The 19,237-nt window shown below is 48.2% G+C and overlaps 1 protein-coding gene across 1 annotated transcript in view; it reads left to right on the top strand.

Moving 5' to 3' along the window:
• RAC1 (Rac family small GTPase 1) overlaps positions 1–18,676 on the top strand; it is a 19,299-nt gene extending 623 nt beyond the window's left edge. Inside the window, exons 2-6 of the mRNA XM_040231186.1 lie at positions 8,833–8,905; positions 11,139–11,256; positions 15,966–16,028; positions 16,721–16,880; positions 17,076–18,676. Of these exons, the coding sequence (XP_040087120.1) occupies positions 8,833–8,905; positions 11,139–11,256; positions 15,966–16,028; positions 16,721–16,880; positions 17,076–17,206 (545 nt within the window). The 3' untranslated portion in view covers positions 17,207–18,676. The remainder of the gene's footprint in view (positions 1–8,832; positions 8,906–11,138; positions 11,257–15,965; positions 16,029–16,720; positions 16,881–17,075) is intronic.
• Positions 18,677–19,237: the final 561 nt, after the last annotated feature.

Consider the following 19,237-nt stretch of genomic DNA (forward strand, 5'->3'; position numbering starts at 1 on the left):
CCCGGCCGGGCCTCTCCCGGGCCAGGGGCGCGGGCCGGGGGGCGCGAGCCGCCACCCTCCGCAGGACCCGGCGGCGCGGGCCTGGTTCCGGCTCGCTCGCGCTCTCTTCTCGGTGGGGGAGGGAGGGACTCGGCGGTCGGCGGCGGGAGGGAAAGGGAACTCCACCCTCCCGCTCTCTCCCGGGCCGCTGACCGCCCGGCAGAGCTCGCCCCGCGCCGCCACCCACCCTCGTTTGCCTGAAGACTGGGTGGGTTCAGGGAGTTGCCTTTCTTTAAAAAAGAAAAGAAAAAATAGAATCCTCTCTTGGTTTTCCCATTAACCTCTCGAGCTGCATTGAGACCTTCCGTGGGTCCCGGCGGCCTCTGGTCGGTCGTATTGGAGGAGTCTGTGCACGCACGGGCTGGTGTGGGGACCCTCAACTGATTTACCAGGGGGTGCCTTCCGCTGATACTTAGACACTTTTCTGACTTTTTAAAAAGTGACTGTTGCTATTAAGGTGGAGAAACTTTTAGGATTTCTAGCTGCGAGGAACTGGGTGTGATTAAGACTGTTCCTTTCTCTGAACGTGATGGGATCATTAAAAAAAAAAAAATTGGTCTCTGCTTCATGCATTAGGTATGGGATGTCGTAGAACAGGCTCCCTGAGCCGGGCTGCCCTGTGACTCAAGGCCGTTCTTTTCATTACTGTCTGTGGTGGATCCAGGCCCTCGAGGGAGACAAGACTTGTCTTATGCAGTTTTTTTTCCTCCCCGTGGAACAAGAATCTCAGTGTGATCCCAGAAAAATTGTGCGTCTCAGCATTGCTCGAGTAGAGGAGCGTTAACAAGGAGGCTCCAAGAGTTACTACCAGTTGCAACAAAGTCAGAATGCAACCGGCACCTATTTGGAGTCTTGTAAAGTTGGAGAGTCGTGGAATCCCTGTTCCCCAAACGTGTCATTAGGGTCGATGGTGCTTTTATGCCTCCGGTGAATTTACGAGATCTCGGTTTCTTGAGAGCGTTGTAAATTAGACACTTGAACTTGTTTCTGTATCTAATTCAGATCCCTGAACACAATCAGACAACTGATTTTTTTTTTTAAAGATGCCCTCTGTGTGGTTTGTCAGGCTCACAAATGTGAAGGATTATTAACACTTCATGCTTCTGTCAAGATAATCAGAAATTGTAAGTTTCTACGTAGAAATATGTATGGCGCTTGTTCTTTTTTTAACCCATTGAAAGAAAGCTTTAATTTTGCGGGGGTGGGGGTGGGGAGGATGTTCAGTTAATTGGTTTAAGGGTGGAATCACTAAATGCATTTAAGGGAAGTTTTGATCCTGCTGCTGCTGAAGTATAACATATGTCATCGTCTTAGGAACACCTTGTAAATGAACTGGATTTCCTTTAAAAGTTAAAAAATGCACGATCAGTAATTCATGCCAGTTTTTTAAAAAGTCAAAGCGCTGATAGTCCGTTATCTAACCCTAGAATATAATCTTTGAAAGATTTAAAAATACAAGAAATAAAAGCACAGGATATAGTCAGTTTACTGAATCATAGGTACAGATTGTGGGTCTCTGCTGTTTGCATCGGCCTGTTTATCTGGTCAGATACTTGTTGAATGCCTCCTGTGGGGTCAAATCCCCACCTCACCACTTGGGGGGCAACCCTGAGCAGATCACACATACCCCAAGAGAGGTGCCTGAGGGGGAAATGGGAGGATTCAACAAGGTACTGGATAGTAAGTCAGTGCCTCACAGGTGCCTGGCCCCTCCCCAGTGCTTGGTGAGTGCCAGATGTCAGTATTTCTTTTTCTTTTTCTTTTTTTTTTCTTTTTTTTTTTTTTAGTATTTCTTGATTATTATTGCTGTTTTTATTACTCTGAGGTACTGCTGTGCTCTGGGAAGAGAGTGGCCTTGAGTTTTCTGTCAGTTTTTAAAAATGGCTTATTTTTGTTTGTGCTGGGTCTTCTGCTGCACTGAGGGCTATTCTCTAGTTTTTGGGGGGAGCGCTCTCCAGTCGGGGTGCTCGGGCTTCAGTAGCGGCTCCTCGACTCCAGAGCGCAGGCTCAGTGGTTGTGGCGCCTGGGCTTAGCGGCTGCGCAGCATGCGGGATCTTCCCGGACCAGGGATCAAACCCTGTCCTCTGCGTCGGCAGGCGGATTCTTTACCACTGAGCTGCCAGGGAAACCACCTCTGCCAGTTTTTCAATACTATATTTGAACATTGATGTTGACATTAGAAGTGAAATGTACCTTTATGAAAAAAAAAAACAAAAACCTTGAGCTGTGTTATCAATACTTTAAATTATTGGTGAACACAGAGCAAATATTGCTTCAGTGAACAATCTAGATGATACTTTTTCCACCAAAATTTTTTTTTCTGCTTTTGTCTGAATAAAATATATTCCTTGTAGGAATATTTTGTTTAAAAACTGTTAAAGCTGTAAAGTGCAGGTCTAAATTTTGTGAGGGGAAGAAGTTGCTTAATGTTGTGGAATTTCAGGCAATTGGGGCAGTTTAAACAGGGAAGGCAAACTCGTTGAGGTTCCACAAATTGCAAGCTTCCTTATTTTAAAAATATTCTTGGGAATTATGGTTAAAGGCTGTCCTGTGTTATAATTAGCACCAATTAGCCTATATTCTTCTAATGGATTATTTTCTGTACAGCAATTCAGTTGGTATTGAGTATAAAATGTGAGATAAGTTTTGATACTTTTTAATTCTGTTAATTGTTCCATGAAGCCTGAGTCTGTCCTTCTGAACACAGGTTTTGTGACTAATTTGGGGGACCTCTGTCCCTCAATTTTCACTCAGCTTTACTTGGGTGAGACAGCATCTCATATTCAAATATTTATGAATTTTTAATTGTGGGTTTTTTTTGACTGATTTGGGGTTGGGGGTGAGTGACTTGACCCCCGCCCCCCCACCATTTTATTCCAGATGGCGCTAGAGGTCTATCCAGCCCAGTGTCTAATTTAGACATTGCTGTCCAGGAATTTTTTTTAGTTGAGCTTGATAAATGCCTTCCATGATGTCATCTTGATAGGAATGTACACTCCTGGCTCCTGCCCACTTCATTGAACAAGCAGCTGTGGTGTGATCCAAGAGTTTGTTTCAGCTCTTCGTGAATTGCCTTTGTGTGTTTTTATCCCAAATTTACGTTTAGTATTTGATCTTGGTTGGTACAATTATATTGTATTATAATTTTTTTTTTTTTAATTTCAGGTGATAATGCCAGCTAAATGTTTGGGGTTAGGTTCAGTGGAAGAGTGTCAGGAGTCCATTTTGAGAAACCTTCAAGCCACTGTTTATACTGTCTTTTGCATTAGTCAGCTGTATCTTTGTACCTTCTCGCCTCTACATCACCAGGAAGCTCTAACGTGTAATTGTAGTCTTCCTGCAAAGGGGGTGTTTTACCTGGAATCCTGCTCCCAGGGCAGTTAGCACATATCACCAGATGGGACTGTTTCCTCCAACTTCTTAATATGAAAAACGTCAAACATGGAAAAGTTGAAAGAATAATGCGTGGAACACTCACATACCCACCTGTTAGATTCTGTAATTGACAGTTTGCTCTATTCGCTGTATCTCATGGGAAGTTGTTTCTATTTGGGGGCAATAGTTTAAGAGGATTTGATAACAGAAGTTGATTCTGGAAGAAGGGGGGTAATCCGCAGATATGAATTCCTGATTTTGAACTCTGCTTCCTTAGCCGACACATGTAATCAGCTACCCCAGGGTTAGGCTGGATGGTCTAGGACATTCTCTAGTAATGGCCGCTTCGGATTCAAGCTCCGTGAGAGGTGACATCTTCAGCCTTGAGTGTTCTAGTAACTTCAGTGTTTAGCATCTGAACTTTTTGGAGTCTCCACGGTGATAACGACTGGCCTTCTGTTAGTTGGTTGGGATGTCTCCTGTTGGTGGCAGGACGTCAGGGGCATTGCAGCTAGGGTTTTGTGTTTTGGTAGCACTAAACTGCTAAAACCATACAATTTCTGAGCTTACTCTCTGGGTAATTATACATTTAGGATTAGTGTTGAGTCCCCAAACCCCATTTCTCAGCATAAATAGAGGACTTTCATTCAGGGTCTTTCATTAATGCAATAAGTATTCAGTTCAGTTCAGTCGCTCAGTCGTGTCCGACTCTTTGTGACCCCATGAATCGCAGCACGCCAGGCCTCCCTGTCCACCACCAACTCCCGGAGTTCACTCAGGCTCACGTGCATCGAGTCCGTGATGCCATCCAGCCATCTCATCCTCTGTCGTCCCCTTTTCCTCCTGCCCCCAATCCCTCCCAGCATCAGAGTCTTTTCCAATGAGTCAACTCTTCGCATGAGGTGGCCAAAGTACTGGAGCTTCAGCTTCAGCATCATTTTATGATCCATCCTGTTCTGTTAATTTGTTCTTAAGATTCTAGGTATTCTTAGGGGTCGGGGGATTAGAAGGTGGTGAGAAGGAACAAACTTCCTGTTATAAATTAGTGCTAGGGATGAAGTGTAGCAAATGATAATTAACACTGCTGTACCTTAATAGATGAAGGTTCTTGAGAGAGTAAATCCTAAGAGTTTCCATCAAAAGGAAAACATTTTCTATGTCTTTTATGCTGGGTCATTAAGAGATGATGGATGTTCAGTAAACGTACTGTGGTAATCATTTCCTGATGTATAGAAATTAAACACCTTAAACTTACATAGTAAAAAAAAAAACTTACATAGTGCTGTGTGTCAGTTACACCTCAGTGAAACTGGGAGAAAAGATCTAGGTACTTTCAGGCAGCAATACTGCTTCCTTATTTAGGTTACAGTAGTTATTGGAGAAATCTGGTTTTCCTGTCCTACGGAGAGACCAGTGGGTGTTTTTTTTTTTTTTTTTTATGCAATGCAGAATCTTCTTGTTTTTGAGTTTCCTGTTTTTTTTTTTTTTTTGGCTGTTCAAGGCAGCATGTGAGGATCTTAGTTCCCGGATCAGGGATGGAACTTGTGCCACCCAGCAGTGGAAGCCAAGTCCTAACCACTGGGCCACCAGGGGTAGTCCATCCCTATTTTAATGGGAGGAAATCGCCAGTGTTTCCAGCTTTGTTGATTTCACCTGCTTAAATGTGCTCAGTTCCTGTTAGATTAAAATGTTGTGGTGACTTGCTGTCACTTAGAACCTGGAAATAAGTATGTTCTATCTACTTTGTCAACTTTCTAGCCAGTAAAAGAGCTAGTAGCAGTTGTGATTATTTATCACAAATGAGGAAACTACTTCTTAAATTTGAGAAGAGCGCTCACGTGAACATTCTCCTGGCAGACTCATGCTCCCATTCTGGGGTCACAGCATTTTCCAAAGATTAAAAAGAAAAAAAGGGGGGGGGGATTAAAAAGTGAGTGAACTGAGTGGTTCTGTGTATGACATTGGAAGTTCCTAAGTGAATAGTAGCTTCCAGAATCCCACAGCAGTGTCTAGTCGAAGACTAACCAGGTGCTGCTCCCGTTCTTCCTGCGGAAGAAGCGGGACTCGGTCCAGAGTCGCCGATGACTGTGGCCTGTAGCTTGTAGCATTTATTTGTGGAATGTGTTTAACAGGATTGAATAAACACTAATGGGAGGTAAATAACCCTTTTCTTTCTCTTTTTCTCTGTTTTTAAAATTAAGTAAACATTTAAATCAAAAGTTGGACATGTACTTATTTAAAACTCAGAACTTTATACTTTACTAATTTTCTTAGAGAATGCATGTTTATATCTAAAGGATGATTGGTAATAAAATCACCAATTACTATCAGGTGATACCAGTACCTTGGGGTCCTTTACTGCTGAGCCTTTTGAAAGACGAAGCCTCAGCTGAAGATCAAGTTTCAGGAAAAGGAATTTTGGCGTATTTAAAACAATTGGTGTTTGTAGTGATGGCTTTGTTCCTCATACTTAACAGAGCCTTAGGAGGGATCTGGAAGTGAAACTGTGACGCTTTTAACGCAGCATTTAAAACTAAAACCTTCGGAGCTGCTTCCCTGTGACATTAAGAGGTGGTGACTATTAACATTTTTACATGACAGCACTTGGAGTTTTGAAAAGATACTCACTCTTCACAGCCTTAACAGTGCGCTCTCTTCCTCAGCTAGCACTGCAGCCCCTGGCCGAGCTGTGTTTATCCTGCCTCCCGTCCTGGTAGCTCTCTGAACAGCCCGCTCCTCTGCACCCTAAAACCCCCGCCGTGGTCCAGGCCACAGCATCAGTTCCTGAAACCCAGCGGCAGCCGCTTCCTCGTTTTCTCCCTCCAGTCTCAGCTTCTTGAGTCCTCTTCCCACACTGCCCAGAGAGGCGTCTTCTGAAAATGCAAATCTAATGATTTCTTGGCAACTAAAAATCTTCTGCCACTTCCCAAGTACCATCAAGTTCCAGGTCTCGAGAAGAAATGACAGCCTCCTCAGATTTCCCTCTGCTACTTCCCCCTTCTTTCTTCAGCCTTCAGTTTTACTGGACTCCTGCAGTCTGGGCCTCCCTACATGCTGTTGCTTTTACCTAGAATGTTCCTCCCTTCGTGTCCCACTCATCAGCCTCAGTGATGTTGCAGCCTCCTCTGCCCCCAAGACAAGGTTAGATCCCTGGGCTGTACATTTCCAGAACATCTTTAACAACACTTATCACATCTAAAATGTTATGTAATGAACACGTGTTTCATTTTTTAGCGTACTAAAACTGCCTAAGTCCCATGAGATCCTGTTCCTGACACTATCTTTAGCACCTAGTATACTTCCTGGCATACCATGTGGTTTGTTGGTGTAGCTGAAATTGAATCAGTGCTCACAGTAGTTTTGGGCTGAGGTCGGTAGTTTTGCATCCATCTTACAGCTGAGGAAACCAAGGCATAAGGAAGCTGAAACTTAAAAAATTCAGCTAGTAAGTGGTAGAGTTGCCTGTGGGTCACACATCTGGGCAGTGACTTTGAATCTGACTCCTACTCATTTGAGTTCTTTTTATTTTTTTAACACTCTAAGCTTTTAACAAAATGTATGGCCAGTGAGTCATTTCTGTTTAGAAAGCCTTTAGGAGTTGGACAGAAGCCCCTGATGTCATGTTTGACTGTGAGGTCTTTGGGGTGGGGGAGTTCCAGCTTTTGTTAAGCCTTAGTAATGTTATGAGTGAAGCAAGTATTGGCAGGACCGCCCGGGCCTGTAATCTGCCCTTGTTGAGAGGTTTTTGCCTTAAGCTAAGAGTGTAAGGAAAATAGGAAAGCACGTAACTTCCTTATGGTTGTCCTGATTGATAGTAGTCGAGATTGAACAGCAAAGTCTTAGGACTCCTGTGCGCCAGTGTGTCTGATGGCCTTGGTGAGCCACAGCGGAGCGCAGGGAGCCGGGCCTGTGAGAGCGCTTGTTTGGTGAGTGAGGCCCGGGACTCAGAAGCCCCCAAAGCCACCGTGGGGGTGTTGCACAGTTTGGAGACTGGGTGTCGGCTAGGTGTCTGCAGTGGCTCAGTGGTTAAGAAGCCGCCTGCAATGCAGGAGCCGATGGGTGTGATCCCTGGGTCTGGAGGAGAGCATGGCCACCCACTCCAGTATCCTTGCCTGGAGAATCCCATGGATCGAGGAGCCTGGTGGGCTACAGTCCATGGGGGCACAAGAGTCGGACACGACTGAGCAACTTAGCATGCACACACCTGTTGTGATCAACCTAACGTTCAGGTGATGATGTTGTTCAGCTGCTAATACGTGTCCTACTTTTTTGCGACCCCCCCCCCATGTACTGTAGCCCGCCAGGCTCCTCTGTCCATGGGATTTCCCAGGCAAGGATACTGGAGTGGGGTGCCATTTCCTCCTTCAGAAGGGCTTCCCGACCAGGGGATTCCCCTTTCAAGTGGTCGGGAGGCTTTCCTCACAGCCCTGGTGCCCCGGGCGGGCTTGCAGTTGTGTGTGGGAGGCCCTCCTGTGTTCCTGCGCTTCTCTCTGCTAGTTCTCTTCACAGCTGTTTGGGAGATTTACTCCACCGTCCCTGAGCCGTTCATTAATCTGTCTGGAACATAGTGTGTTAACTGCTTGCTCCAAAAGTTTATGGTACGATTTGAGGGTGGAGGTGGGGAGGAGGCACAGGAATACAGAGGAATTAGCAGGCGGTGCTGTGGTGTGTGGTGTGGGTGACTAAGCGCTCTCCTTAGAGACCTGGCCTCTCGGATGGCCAGAGGGAAGGCTTGAGGGGGTGGTGGGTTTGAGCCGCCCCTCGGAGGCAGCAGACAGTGGACGTTTGAGAGGACAGCTGTGTCTGCGTGTTAGTATTCATCGGATAACTTGAGAGTCGATTTGCAGATTCTTGATGAAAGCCTTCTAGAGGTGTTCGCAGAAGAGACTTGTTTATTTTTTATTTTTTCATTTTATTTATTTTTGTATCGATTTATTTGGCTGCAGCAGGTCTTTGTTTCGGCACACAGTGTCTTTAGTTGTGGGATGTGGACTCGTAGCTGCAGCATCTGGGATCTAGTTCTCTGACCAGGGATTGAACCCGGGCCCTCTGCAGTGGCAGCGCTGTCTTAGCCACTGGACCACCAGGGAATTCCCAAGACTTCCCATTTAAAAATACCGTTCCTCTTGAACCTTGTGCTTTCCAACAACTGTTTTCTCAACCACCAGTGCAAATACCTAGAACTGAAAACAATGTGAAGCCTCCAGACTCTGCCTTTCTGAGTAGTGTTTGCTTTAAATTTCAGGATAAAAATAGTATTAAATAAAAGGTCTTAGAAACTGTTTTCTTTAATGCTTTAATATTTGATGTATACTTCCTGATTTTTCTGTAAGTTATTTTCACTGAATAATGAAAGCTAAGATTGCACTTATGTTGACTAAGGAACTTACATCATTTTTTTTTCTCCCTGTCTCTACAGAGCTGTGGGTAAGACTTGCCTCCTGATCAGTTACACTACCAATGCATTTCCTGGAGAATATATCCCCACTGTGTAAGTATCCTGAGTTAACCTGGGATTAACTTGTCCGTGATAATGTGTGGTGTTTTTTTTGGATTCCATTGACCTTTCCTCTGCTCTGCCCTTTCTAAATCCTTAAGTGAAGTGGTTAATTTTCCTCTCAGTCACTGAGGTCTAATTATAACGTATTTGGACTTAAAAAAAAATAACTTTCTCTTTTTTAATATAGTTTCTGCATGATGACAAAGCACACAGCTTTCCTAATTGATTTTCAGATATTTAGGAAATGAAAGTTAAACCACCTTTGAAGTTCAGAGACTGGATAGTGTAAGAGTTTCACATAAGTGGCTTTCTGTGTAAAGGGTCAAGGAACTGGAACAAAAGGTCCATTATGGTTTAATTGGCCTTTTCTGGCGAGCAGTCCAATGGTTACATGTCATTGTTGACTTTTGGGCTTTGGAATTGAAACCAGGGTGTGTGGGGTGTGGCTGTGTGTGGGGGGTGTGGCTGTGTGTGGTGGGTGTAGGCTGCGGGGGCGGATGGGCGGACCAGCTGCTGAGCTGCTGGGTCCCTTTTTGGCAGCAGACTTGGGTGGGGATGGAAAAGGGCCTCTCTGCTGATGGTCACCAGGGAGCTTCCGAGGCTGCGTCCGGGCTGGGGCCAGGATCCTCACTGCCCGCTGGGGCGGAGGTGCTCCGTTCCCACGGCGCATCACACTGTTCAGAATTTGTGGTGGGGACTTCCCTCGTCTCCACGTGTAGGTAGAGCTGCTGATGACTCGGAGGTCCTGTGGTGGGCCCGACTCTGGCCACTTGCACAGTGCTGTGCAGACATCACTGCACATGTCTTTGTGCACACGTGATGGATTGTTGGAGGAACTGTGGCAAATCAGAAGGAATGGGATGTTTTAAGTTTCAGTAGATGCTACACGGTTGCTGTTCCAAATGCTGTCCCTTTGAGCAGCGGTGACGGAAACAGCCCTTTCCTACCTACTGTGGTGAACGTGGGCTGAAAACAGTGACTGCGTTATTTGCATTTCTGGTCTCCGGTGAGGTTGAAACCTTGTGTTTCCTGTCCGTGTGTAATCTTCTGTGAATGGCCTGTCCAAATCCCTTGCTTATTTTCCCACTGGAAATTCTCTGTACTGATGGAACTTCTGTGTATGAAAAATACTTATCCCTGTCTCTCACTTGTCTTTGAACTCAATATTCTCTGCGTTTTTATATAAATATGCCATTCTCCCTCTTCCCTGAGTTTAATGTCTTATTAAAAAATATTCCCTCGTTTCCCCTCCCCCCAAGGTTTTTATCGCTCTAGTTTTTATCTTTCATTCACTTGGAGTTTATTTTTTGGTATGTATGGTAAGAGGCAAGCACCTGATTCTTTTTTGCAGATTCTTATACCGTGTTTGTACCACTTATTGAATAATAGTTCCTCTCCTCACTGAAGAAGTACAGCATATGAGACCTTTTCTGTATGAAAGCTGGTTTGGTCACGAACTTGTATAAATCACACTGGAACCTACTCAGACCATGACTTTGCTGTCACAGTGTAGTAAGATCCTAAGCTTTAGTCTTAAGTATGTGAAAGTCAATTCTGGGACTTGACTTTAAAGGCTAGCATATTACGTTCTGCTCGGCATGTGCCCGGGTTACCTCACGGTGCCAGGTGTCAGTGAACTCAGGGCACTCAGCACAATTTTTTAATGTCCTCCTTATTTCTCCCCGTCAGCCTGTAGGCTTTCTGGGCCTCCTCCTATTGTAGGTAGTTCATTTGTGTGTAGCAGCCTCAAATTAATTTAAACCCATGTGTGAAACTTTGAAAACGTTACCCAATAGCTTCTCGGATCTGACCCTGCACACAGGTCGTAGGGTGGATTACCAAGGCTCAGCTGGGGACCAGCCTCCACCCAGGTCAGGGGTGCAGGAGGTGTTCTGGAAACACGGCCAGGGCAGCCCTGCTGGGTGCCCCTAACTGAGGGCGACTCACGTGTGCACGGAACACCCAGCCCGTGGGGTTTGGATACTTGCATTTCTTCCTGGGGAGAGACCTCAGCGTTCTCTTCATCATGGGCAGGCAGGTTTCTGATGCCAACAGAGACCTGTCCAGGCTGAATTCAGTAGCTCGTGCCCTCACACCCCAGCTCCCATTTCCCTCCCCTGCGCATCTGCCGGCGGGGCCGGGCATCCTGGCTGTCCGGCCCCGCTCTGCCCCAGGGGTGCCTGGCTCCTGGCTGGAGGTTAACTGTTTTCCCTCTGTTCCGCAGCTTTGACAACTACTCTGCCAATGTCATGGTGGATGGAAAACCCGTGAATCTGGGCTTGTGGGACACAGCCGGACAAGAAGACTATGACCGATTACGCCCCCTGTCCTACCCGCAGACAGTAAGGAGCCCGACTGATTTTAGAGTGTCCTTTACACGTCCTGACGGTTTCATTAATTCATACCACCTCTCAATTTGCCTATATTGCCATCTTTTGGGTATGCCGAGTAATAACAAATAACATTGAATTACTTCAGTAGTATTTGCCAAGATGCAAATCGGGGCTTTGCCTGCTTGTTTGTACGCTTTGCGTGTCCTCACTATCGACTCTGGTGGTGTGCAGTACGTTCTTCCGTGTCGTTTTGACACAGCCATGCAAAACAGGTGCTGCTTTGTTTTGGCAAAACTGTTTTAAGAACAGTTAGCTTCCAGGTTAGTTTGCTTTGTGACGGTTTTGTACCACAGAAGCAAGTTAAGCAGTGAAGATGAAGGCTTCTTTAGATCAAGTTAGTAAGTAATCCTATCAATTTAATAGTTTTTCTATAAAATATATTTTTGCAGCTTTAGAACCTAAATCTTCTTAAGTAAGTGGAAGTTGCAGTTTTATAACGTGTCCGCTGTGTCCAGCCCGACAGCTGTTAGCTTGGGCTTGCCTGCACATCAGCTAACTAGCTGGTCTCTATTACCGGCTGCTTACAGTTAGGCCAGTAAGCTGGTGGATGTGTGGTCTGAAGCCAGTTTTCTCTAAATAAGCAGTTGTCTTGTGCTATTTCCTTCTTGTTTGTTACTTGTCTCTCCTTTGTGTTAAAAGTGCTTTTTAAGACAACTTTGTGGCTACCTGGCTGGGGCAGTTTGCACAGAGGCAGTTGAGCAAATTCCTGGGTTTCAGACCCTGCCCTCCGCCCCCCACCTGTGTTGGGGCGGGTGTCTCCACCTTGAACCCCGCCCTGCTCCCTTGCAGGCTTGGGTGAGGTGTAGGTGGAGCCCTTGGGACGGTCCTGGGCATGTGTGTCTGCGTTGGGTCCCTCCCTGTGCTTGTGCAGCTGGGCTGGCGGAGCCGGAGGCCCCCTCAGTTCCCAGGCACGTCCGGATGAGGGAGGCTGCAACACGCAATCTTCGGAGGGCTCAGGATCAGGGAGGCGTCCCTCAGAGGGCCGGCCTCTGCCTCGAGACTGATTTAAGTATCCCTTTGTTCTGAGAAGTGAGTGTGAGTGAAAAGAATGAATTCATTCTAGTCTACCCAAAGCTTGTTTTTTTGTGTTTGAAATATGGCTGTTTCTAAGCAGAAGTCATTGTCTTTTCCACTTGCTTTTCTGCTAGAGGAATAGTCAAGGACAGTTTCTTCGACCTATAGGTTTTTGCTGATTGTCCTTTATTTGAGTTCCGCGAGCAGTGGTCAGCAAAAATCAAAACCCATGAACTGGGAGGCTTGAATTGGCTGGCTTTTCAGATAACCTGTGGGTAAAAGTGAACTGTGATTATCTGTTAAAAATGAGCCAGTAATCACCAAAAAAGTTTGAATTCCTTAGTACATTTAGCGAAGTACTCTATACCAAGTGGCTCCTTGCTGAGTCCAGATTTCAGTGGGATTTGCATTGAGTGGTAGAGTAGGCTGCTTGGCTGGTTTAGTTGCTAAGTCATGTCTGACTCTTGCGACCACACAAACTACATAGCCCGCCAGACTCCTCCGTCCATGGAGTGGTTGCCATTTCCTTCTCCAGGGGTAGAGTAGGATCCTCAATCAACTGGATCCATCTGGAAGGTGGCAGGTCATTTCTGAGAAAGAACTGCCTCCTGTGACTCAGGAGGTCCAGGGATGGGTGTGGCCTCTTTCTTGGAGGCAGTGAGTCCAAGGTGATCTGGCAAGATTTGCACTGTGTGTGCTGAGCACACGAGATCAGTGACCGATGGAATCAAGCTTCAGCGAGTGGGGCCTGAAATCCAAGCGGGTGTTGTCCTCCTGGGGCCTGGACTTGGACCTCCCACATCCGCCTCGGGAGGGCAGTGGACCACTTCCTATGGATGCCTGCACCCCAGTGTGTGACCCACCCGCTTAGGTGCCTGGGGGCGAGCCCCCAGCTGGTTTTATAGCTCAGCCTGCCTGACTCCTCGGAGGATGAGCAGGTTGTCTTGGTTACAGGGGGAGCCGCTGAGTGCTGAGATACTGGGGCCTGAAAGGTCTCCTTCCTTTGGGCTGGGTGTCCTGCAGCCTGGCACTGGATTTTGTCTTGGCAAAGAGAAACCTCTGAACTTGGTATAAATGACACCCGGTCTCTGGTTTAGCTGTTCGTCCTGTAGGCCTGTCTCTGGCTTATCCTCGACTCTGCTCTGACCCACTCGGAAGGGCCAGCGGGACGCTTGAGCCTTAGTTGTCTGAAGCGCTGGGCTTTCTTCCAGCCGTGTTTGGGCTGCAGGCAGAAAAAGAAAGCAGGAAGGAGCAGGCGGATGGCATGTTAACTAATGTAGGACGGAAAGCATCTCTCCTCCATCAGAAAGATGTTCTGAAGAGTGGGAGAGGGTAGGGCAGATGTCGCAGAGGGCGTTTTGACACCGAGTGTTGGGGGGGCCGACCTCGTGAGTCCCCGCGTCATTGTGAAGCTTTGGCGTCACGTCCAGGCTTTTCGAGGACCAGGCTTCCGAAAGAGCCCATGGAGTAAGTAAATCAGGGTAGTGAGAGAAACTGACGTTCGCTCTAGATGGTAAATCAGAGAAGCCTAGGGGAGATGAAATTACAATAGTTGTCTCAGCTACCTTTCTTTTGATTCGAGAATTCCAGGTTCTTTACTGAAGAGCAAGTCTTTCCATTTTTATGGGAATAGAGGAGTGAGTTAAAGGCTGGTGACAAACACTGGCAGTGCGGTCACTTCAGGTGGGCCCGCCATGTGCTCGGGACAGCAGCACTGTTCTTTGAGCAGAGCAGGTCCCTGGGTTTGAGCTGCACCCTGCGAGGTCGCGTCCCTCAGACCCGGCCACCTTTTAGGATAGTGTCCCGGCCGGGAGGCCTGCTGTACAGATGGGCACTTCTCCTGCTGGCTTCAGCTGGGCTCGTGTCTGAGAACCTGGCCTGGGAGCTTGGAGGGTGTACGGTCGCTCACGGGCGCCCTTGTTGAGGGAAGGATGCCCCTTTCACACTGAGCAGAAGCCAGGGCTTGGTGGGCACCTCTCTGTGTGTCCCCCACCCAGGATTTCCTGCCCTGGGTCTCCCCTGTCTCTGACCTTCCTGAGCACCTCCTTGTGCCCCGTGGGCCAGGGCGATGGAGTGATTCAGCAGCGCCTGGCGTCATGGGTGCGCTGGATCAGCATGTGCTTTGGGTCCCTTGGGAGGGTCGAGACAGGATTCGGATGAAGAATAGGTGGTGGGTTATATTGGCTTCTCGCTTTTTACTAAACTCAAACAAAGTTCTCGTGCATTACTAGGTTGGAGAAACGTATGGTAAGGAAATACCTTCCAGGGGCAAAGACAAGCCGATTGCCGTATGTAAAACTTTGGATCGACTTCAGCCTCAAGCTTTGCCTGTTCTCTCGGGTCACTTAGTTTTCCCAGGATTTCCTGTTGAGCCTCACATGCCTTGAGTGCTTTGTTTGATCTACTCAAGGTGGGGGGTTTGCGGGACAGCCTGCCTTCTGGCTGCAGTCCAGCAGTCCGGGAACTGCCTCCTGCCCCTCCCGAGGGCCAGGCGGGGTGTCGTGCAGGGCCCCCCCCCTGCGGCTCACCCAGCCCCAGTGCTTGGAGGGAGCAGGACTCACCCACGGCGGGCGCTCCTTCCTTTCTCCCACTTTGGTGCCTGGTGCGGGGCCTGTGGGGCGCGGCTGCGTGCTGGGGAGCTCACCCGTCCCTGCTTGGGGGTGTGGTGATGAGCCCGGGTGTCGGTGGTTCTCGGACACGCTCGTGCATGCGCTGGCCTTTCAGTGTCGTCGTGAGAAGCTGCTGTGGGATGCTCTTCCTTCCCCTCAGGCGCAAGAGGTCAACTGGATGAGGAGGCGTGAGCATGGGGACTGTGTCCATTCACCACGTAGCATAGCTTTCCAGGGAAATGTCTCAGAAACCCGCCATCTTAGAAACTCTTAGGCATTTAGGTAGATACTTAAATTTCACTGTTTGGGGAGCCATGCGACATGCGGGGTCTTCGTTCCCTGACCAGGGATCAGACCTGCGCCCCCCACAGTGGGAGTGTGGAGTGCTGAGCACTGGAGCGCCAGGGTCGTCCAAGTTTCGGCCCTTCCACAATTCACTCCAGGTTCTCCAGAGGCCATGCTTGGCCTCAGGAGCTCTGACCGCCAGCGAGACGCTGCCTCCGCCCCAGACTGTCCTCCTCCCCGAGGGGCGCCTGGCCTTGGTGCCAGGGTGGACGGCAGTTTGTAAGAAGCAGTTGAACTGGAACCCTGTGACCTTGTGAAAATGTCCTTAACATTCTGGTAGGGAGCTTAGTGAAAAGCATGCCATTTGTAGCTAACGTTTTAAATAGAAATATTGGTGTAGGGCCCTGACACTTGACCTTGTCCGTATGTAGTAACTGAGCGCCCTGTTAATTCCCGTGGGAGTGGGAAGGGTGGGCCAGAGCCTCCTGGAGTCTGGATTGGATGTCGCTCTGTAGCATAACTGAGTAACTGAGCGTATTCTGTCCCCACTCTCCTCCCCGTGACAGCCGCTTCGCGCGCTGGTTCTGGTCTGGGGGGCTGGCCGCACTAGGGGGTGTCGAGGGCAGGCTCCAGGCCGCTGTGTGCCGCCTGTGACCTGGGCTCGTGGTCCGCCCCCAGCTGCACTGAGAAACAAAGCGCCTTGCTCGCTGTGGACTCTTCCCAACAGCTCCTTGTGTTTTCTTTTTATAGGATGTATTCTTAATTTGCTTTTCTCTTGTGAGTCCTGCATCATTTGAAAATGTTCGTGCAAAGGTAAGTGGGATTTTTTAGGAAAATATTCAGTTACATAATGTCAGTCTTGGGAAGAAATATTAAAAAGTATAGAAACTTTCAGTTACTTAATTCTGCTGCTTAGGCAGATTTTGATATAGGTAATAGGCTTTTTAGGTGTATGCCTTGAGCACGCTGTGTGCTGAAGATTCAGGGTCTGATTCAGAAGTGCTGTGCTCCTTGTGAAAATAATGAAGCACTTTGGAATTGGTGTAATAAAAATGTCCATACTTCATACTCTGGCATGTTTCATGAGCTGAGTGAAGCTGGGGGGTGTGAGGCCCTTCAGGTGGGCCCAGGGGTGTGTCTGGTTAGGAGTCTCAGCAGCAGAGCTGAGGCCTGGGTCGGGATAGCTGTGTGCTCATCGTTTGAATGCGGGGCGGGGGGGGTGGATTTTGCGATGACTTAGGAACTCTGCCCGTCTTACTGGAAACCAGGTGGCTGGGGGCGGTCCTCCCCTCTGTCACTGAGTAGAGCTGTCCAGGGGGGTCATGGGTCCCGAGGCCCAGGCTGCTCGTCCCGCCACAGCCCGGCGGTGATTCTGGAGCAGTGAGCCGGGTGGAGGGGATGCAGTGATGGAGCGGGTGGTGGGCACAGCTGGGCCCTGTGCGGTGCAGTTCAGACGAGGGGGTTCCTGAAGGAGAGTGGTGACTCGTTCCTGTCTTGGCGCCTAGTGGTACCCTGAAGTGCGACACCACTGTCCCAACACACCCATCATCCTGGTGGGGACGAAACTTGACCTGAGGGACGATAAAGACACAATCGAGAAGCTGAAGGAGAAGAAGCTGACGCCCATCACCTACCCGCAGGGCTTGGCCATGGCCAAGGAGATCGGTAGGAGACCCCATTGTCACGCATGCTTCCCCCGTTCTTGTTTCCATGGTGGAGGCTGGAGTCCCACCTGGGCAGTGGCCCCAGGGTCTGGCCTGCCTTCGGGGATCGACCGGGCCAAGCAGGGCCCTCCGTGCACAGGGTGGGGAGGGGGAGACACCGCGCCCCGATCCCAGCGTGAGGCTGTGTTTCCCACAGGTGCCGTCAAATACCTGGAGTGCTCGGCGCTCACGCAGCGGGGCCTCAAGACAGTGTTTGATGAGGCGATCCGCGCAGTTCTCTGCCCGCCCCCCGTCAAGAAGCGGAAGAGGAAGTGCCTGCTCTTGTGAACGTCCGCCCCCCACCGTCTGCCCCCAGGACCCTTTGTTTGCTTTGCTCAAATGGTGGAGCCTTCGCACTCAATGCCAAGTTTTTGTTACAGATTAGTTTTTCCATAAAACCGTTTTGAACCAATCAGTAATTTCTAGGTTTTGTTTGTTTAAAGTGTAAGAGTTCAAACTTTCACATTCTATTAAAGTTCAGCCCTAAAATGACAAGCTTCCTTAAAGCCTTATTTTTCAAAGCCCCTATTCTTGCTCAGAGTTGCCAAAATACCTTGTGAACTAAGTTGCATTGTTGGGCTAAGAACACTGAGCGCCAAGCTGTGGGAAGACCTTTGTCTGGAAGAGACTGTAGCTTTGGAGGCGGGAGGTGCAGACCCTCGCTGACGAGTTTCAGGCGAGAAGAGCGCGCACAGCCTCCTTCCTGAAACGCTGCGTGTAACGAGTCACGGCAGCTGCCCACGTTCACTCCCTAACACTGTACTGTACGTCAGAGCGCACGAGCCAACAGCTCACTCTTCGGATCAGTCTTTTTGATTTTGTAGTAAGATTTTTAAAAACGAGTTAGTGTTTTAGCTTTCATGAGATTCTGAACAGAACTCTCATCCCGTGCTCCCTGAGATGGGGTGTTCCGCTCTGTCCGTGGGTGCCCTGGCGTGGAGTGTCTGGGACACTTGTGGTCAAAGAGCGGAGACAGTATTTTGACAAAATGTGGAGATTAATTTACACTACACTGTACACATAATCATTAAAACTATTAAAAGCATCATGGGTAAAAAGTTTTAAAAGGTTAATTTCTGTCAAATGCGGTAGATGAAGAAGAAAGGTCGGTATTATCAGTGAGTGTTTTCTTAAGCTTTTCCTTAAACCTGCCCACCCCTTCTGAAATTGGGCATTTAATCCATCTTTGACCTGGTCATCCTCATAGTTGCTAACTTAGTAAGTGCTTTTCTTATAGAACTCATTCTTAATGAGCAATATATGCCTCCTTGTATTATAAAATCTTTCTGAATATGCATTAGAAAATTTTTTTGTAGGTTAGTAGAAGTGCACTCCTGTTTTCATGTTGCTTTATTCAAAGCTAATAAAGTGCTTTCCTTAGTTTTCTAGTAACTAGGTGTAAAAACGTGAGTTCAGATACTCCTCAACTGTAAGCCTCCGCGTCACTGGCCAGATGACCGACACTGCCCCGTGAGTAACGACACTGACCCCTCTCGCCTCACCGCGTGCACACGCTTCCTGTCCTTGCCCTAACGATGTTCCTTGGGGTCTGTGAGGTTCCGCCAACCCCGTGCTCGTGCTAACGAAGTTCTGTACAACTTACTCACTGGCAAGAATACGAGCTTGGACCTTTCAACCACTAGAACAAAATTTTTTAAATTGACAGTTGCAGAATTGTGGAGTGTTTTTACATTGACCTTTTGCTAACGCGATTAGCAGTATGTTTGCATGTATGACTTAATAAACCCTTGAATCATATGACCGGTAATACTGGAGTTTTTGAGAGCATGGGGAACCACCCTCTGGTGTCTGCTTGCCTGCCTCACTGTAAAACCCTGCGTTGTTGGAGACGGTTGTGTGTTCATCCTGGGGGGACAAGGAGTGGTCCCTCCACGGGGAGAAGACGGAGGAGCCAGCAGACAAGGGGTGTCGAGGGATGTTTGGTTTCAGAGCTGGTGCAGGCCGGCAAGACTCGGGTGATGTCCACACGGGGATGTGGGTGGCGGCGTCTCGGGCTAGAGCTCTGGGCTGAAGATGCTGGTGGTGAAGCCGGCTCGCAGCTGGGTATGGTGGAGACTGACAGAGTGTCAGGTCATTCCTGGAGCCTGAACTTCGATCGACACTATCAACAGTGCATGTTAGCAGTGATTTTTAAAATTTTCTTTATTCTTTTTTTAATCAAAGATAATGTAGTTTGAAGACCACATCTAAAGATTTGCTACAAAAACAGTATAGTCTTTCCTTTTCACACCCTCCCCAGAGGGGTCTATTTTGAGTTCTTTTAAGTAATTCTTGATACTTCAGACTCAGTATGTCTAC

This window comes from Oryx dammah, unplaced genomic scaffold, assembly GCF_014754425.2.
Source record: "Oryx dammah isolate SB20612 unplaced genomic scaffold, SCBI_Odam_1.1 HiC_scaffold_2, whole genome shotgun sequence".
NCBI lineage: Eukaryota > Metazoa > Chordata > Mammalia > Artiodactyla > Bovidae > Oryx > Oryx dammah.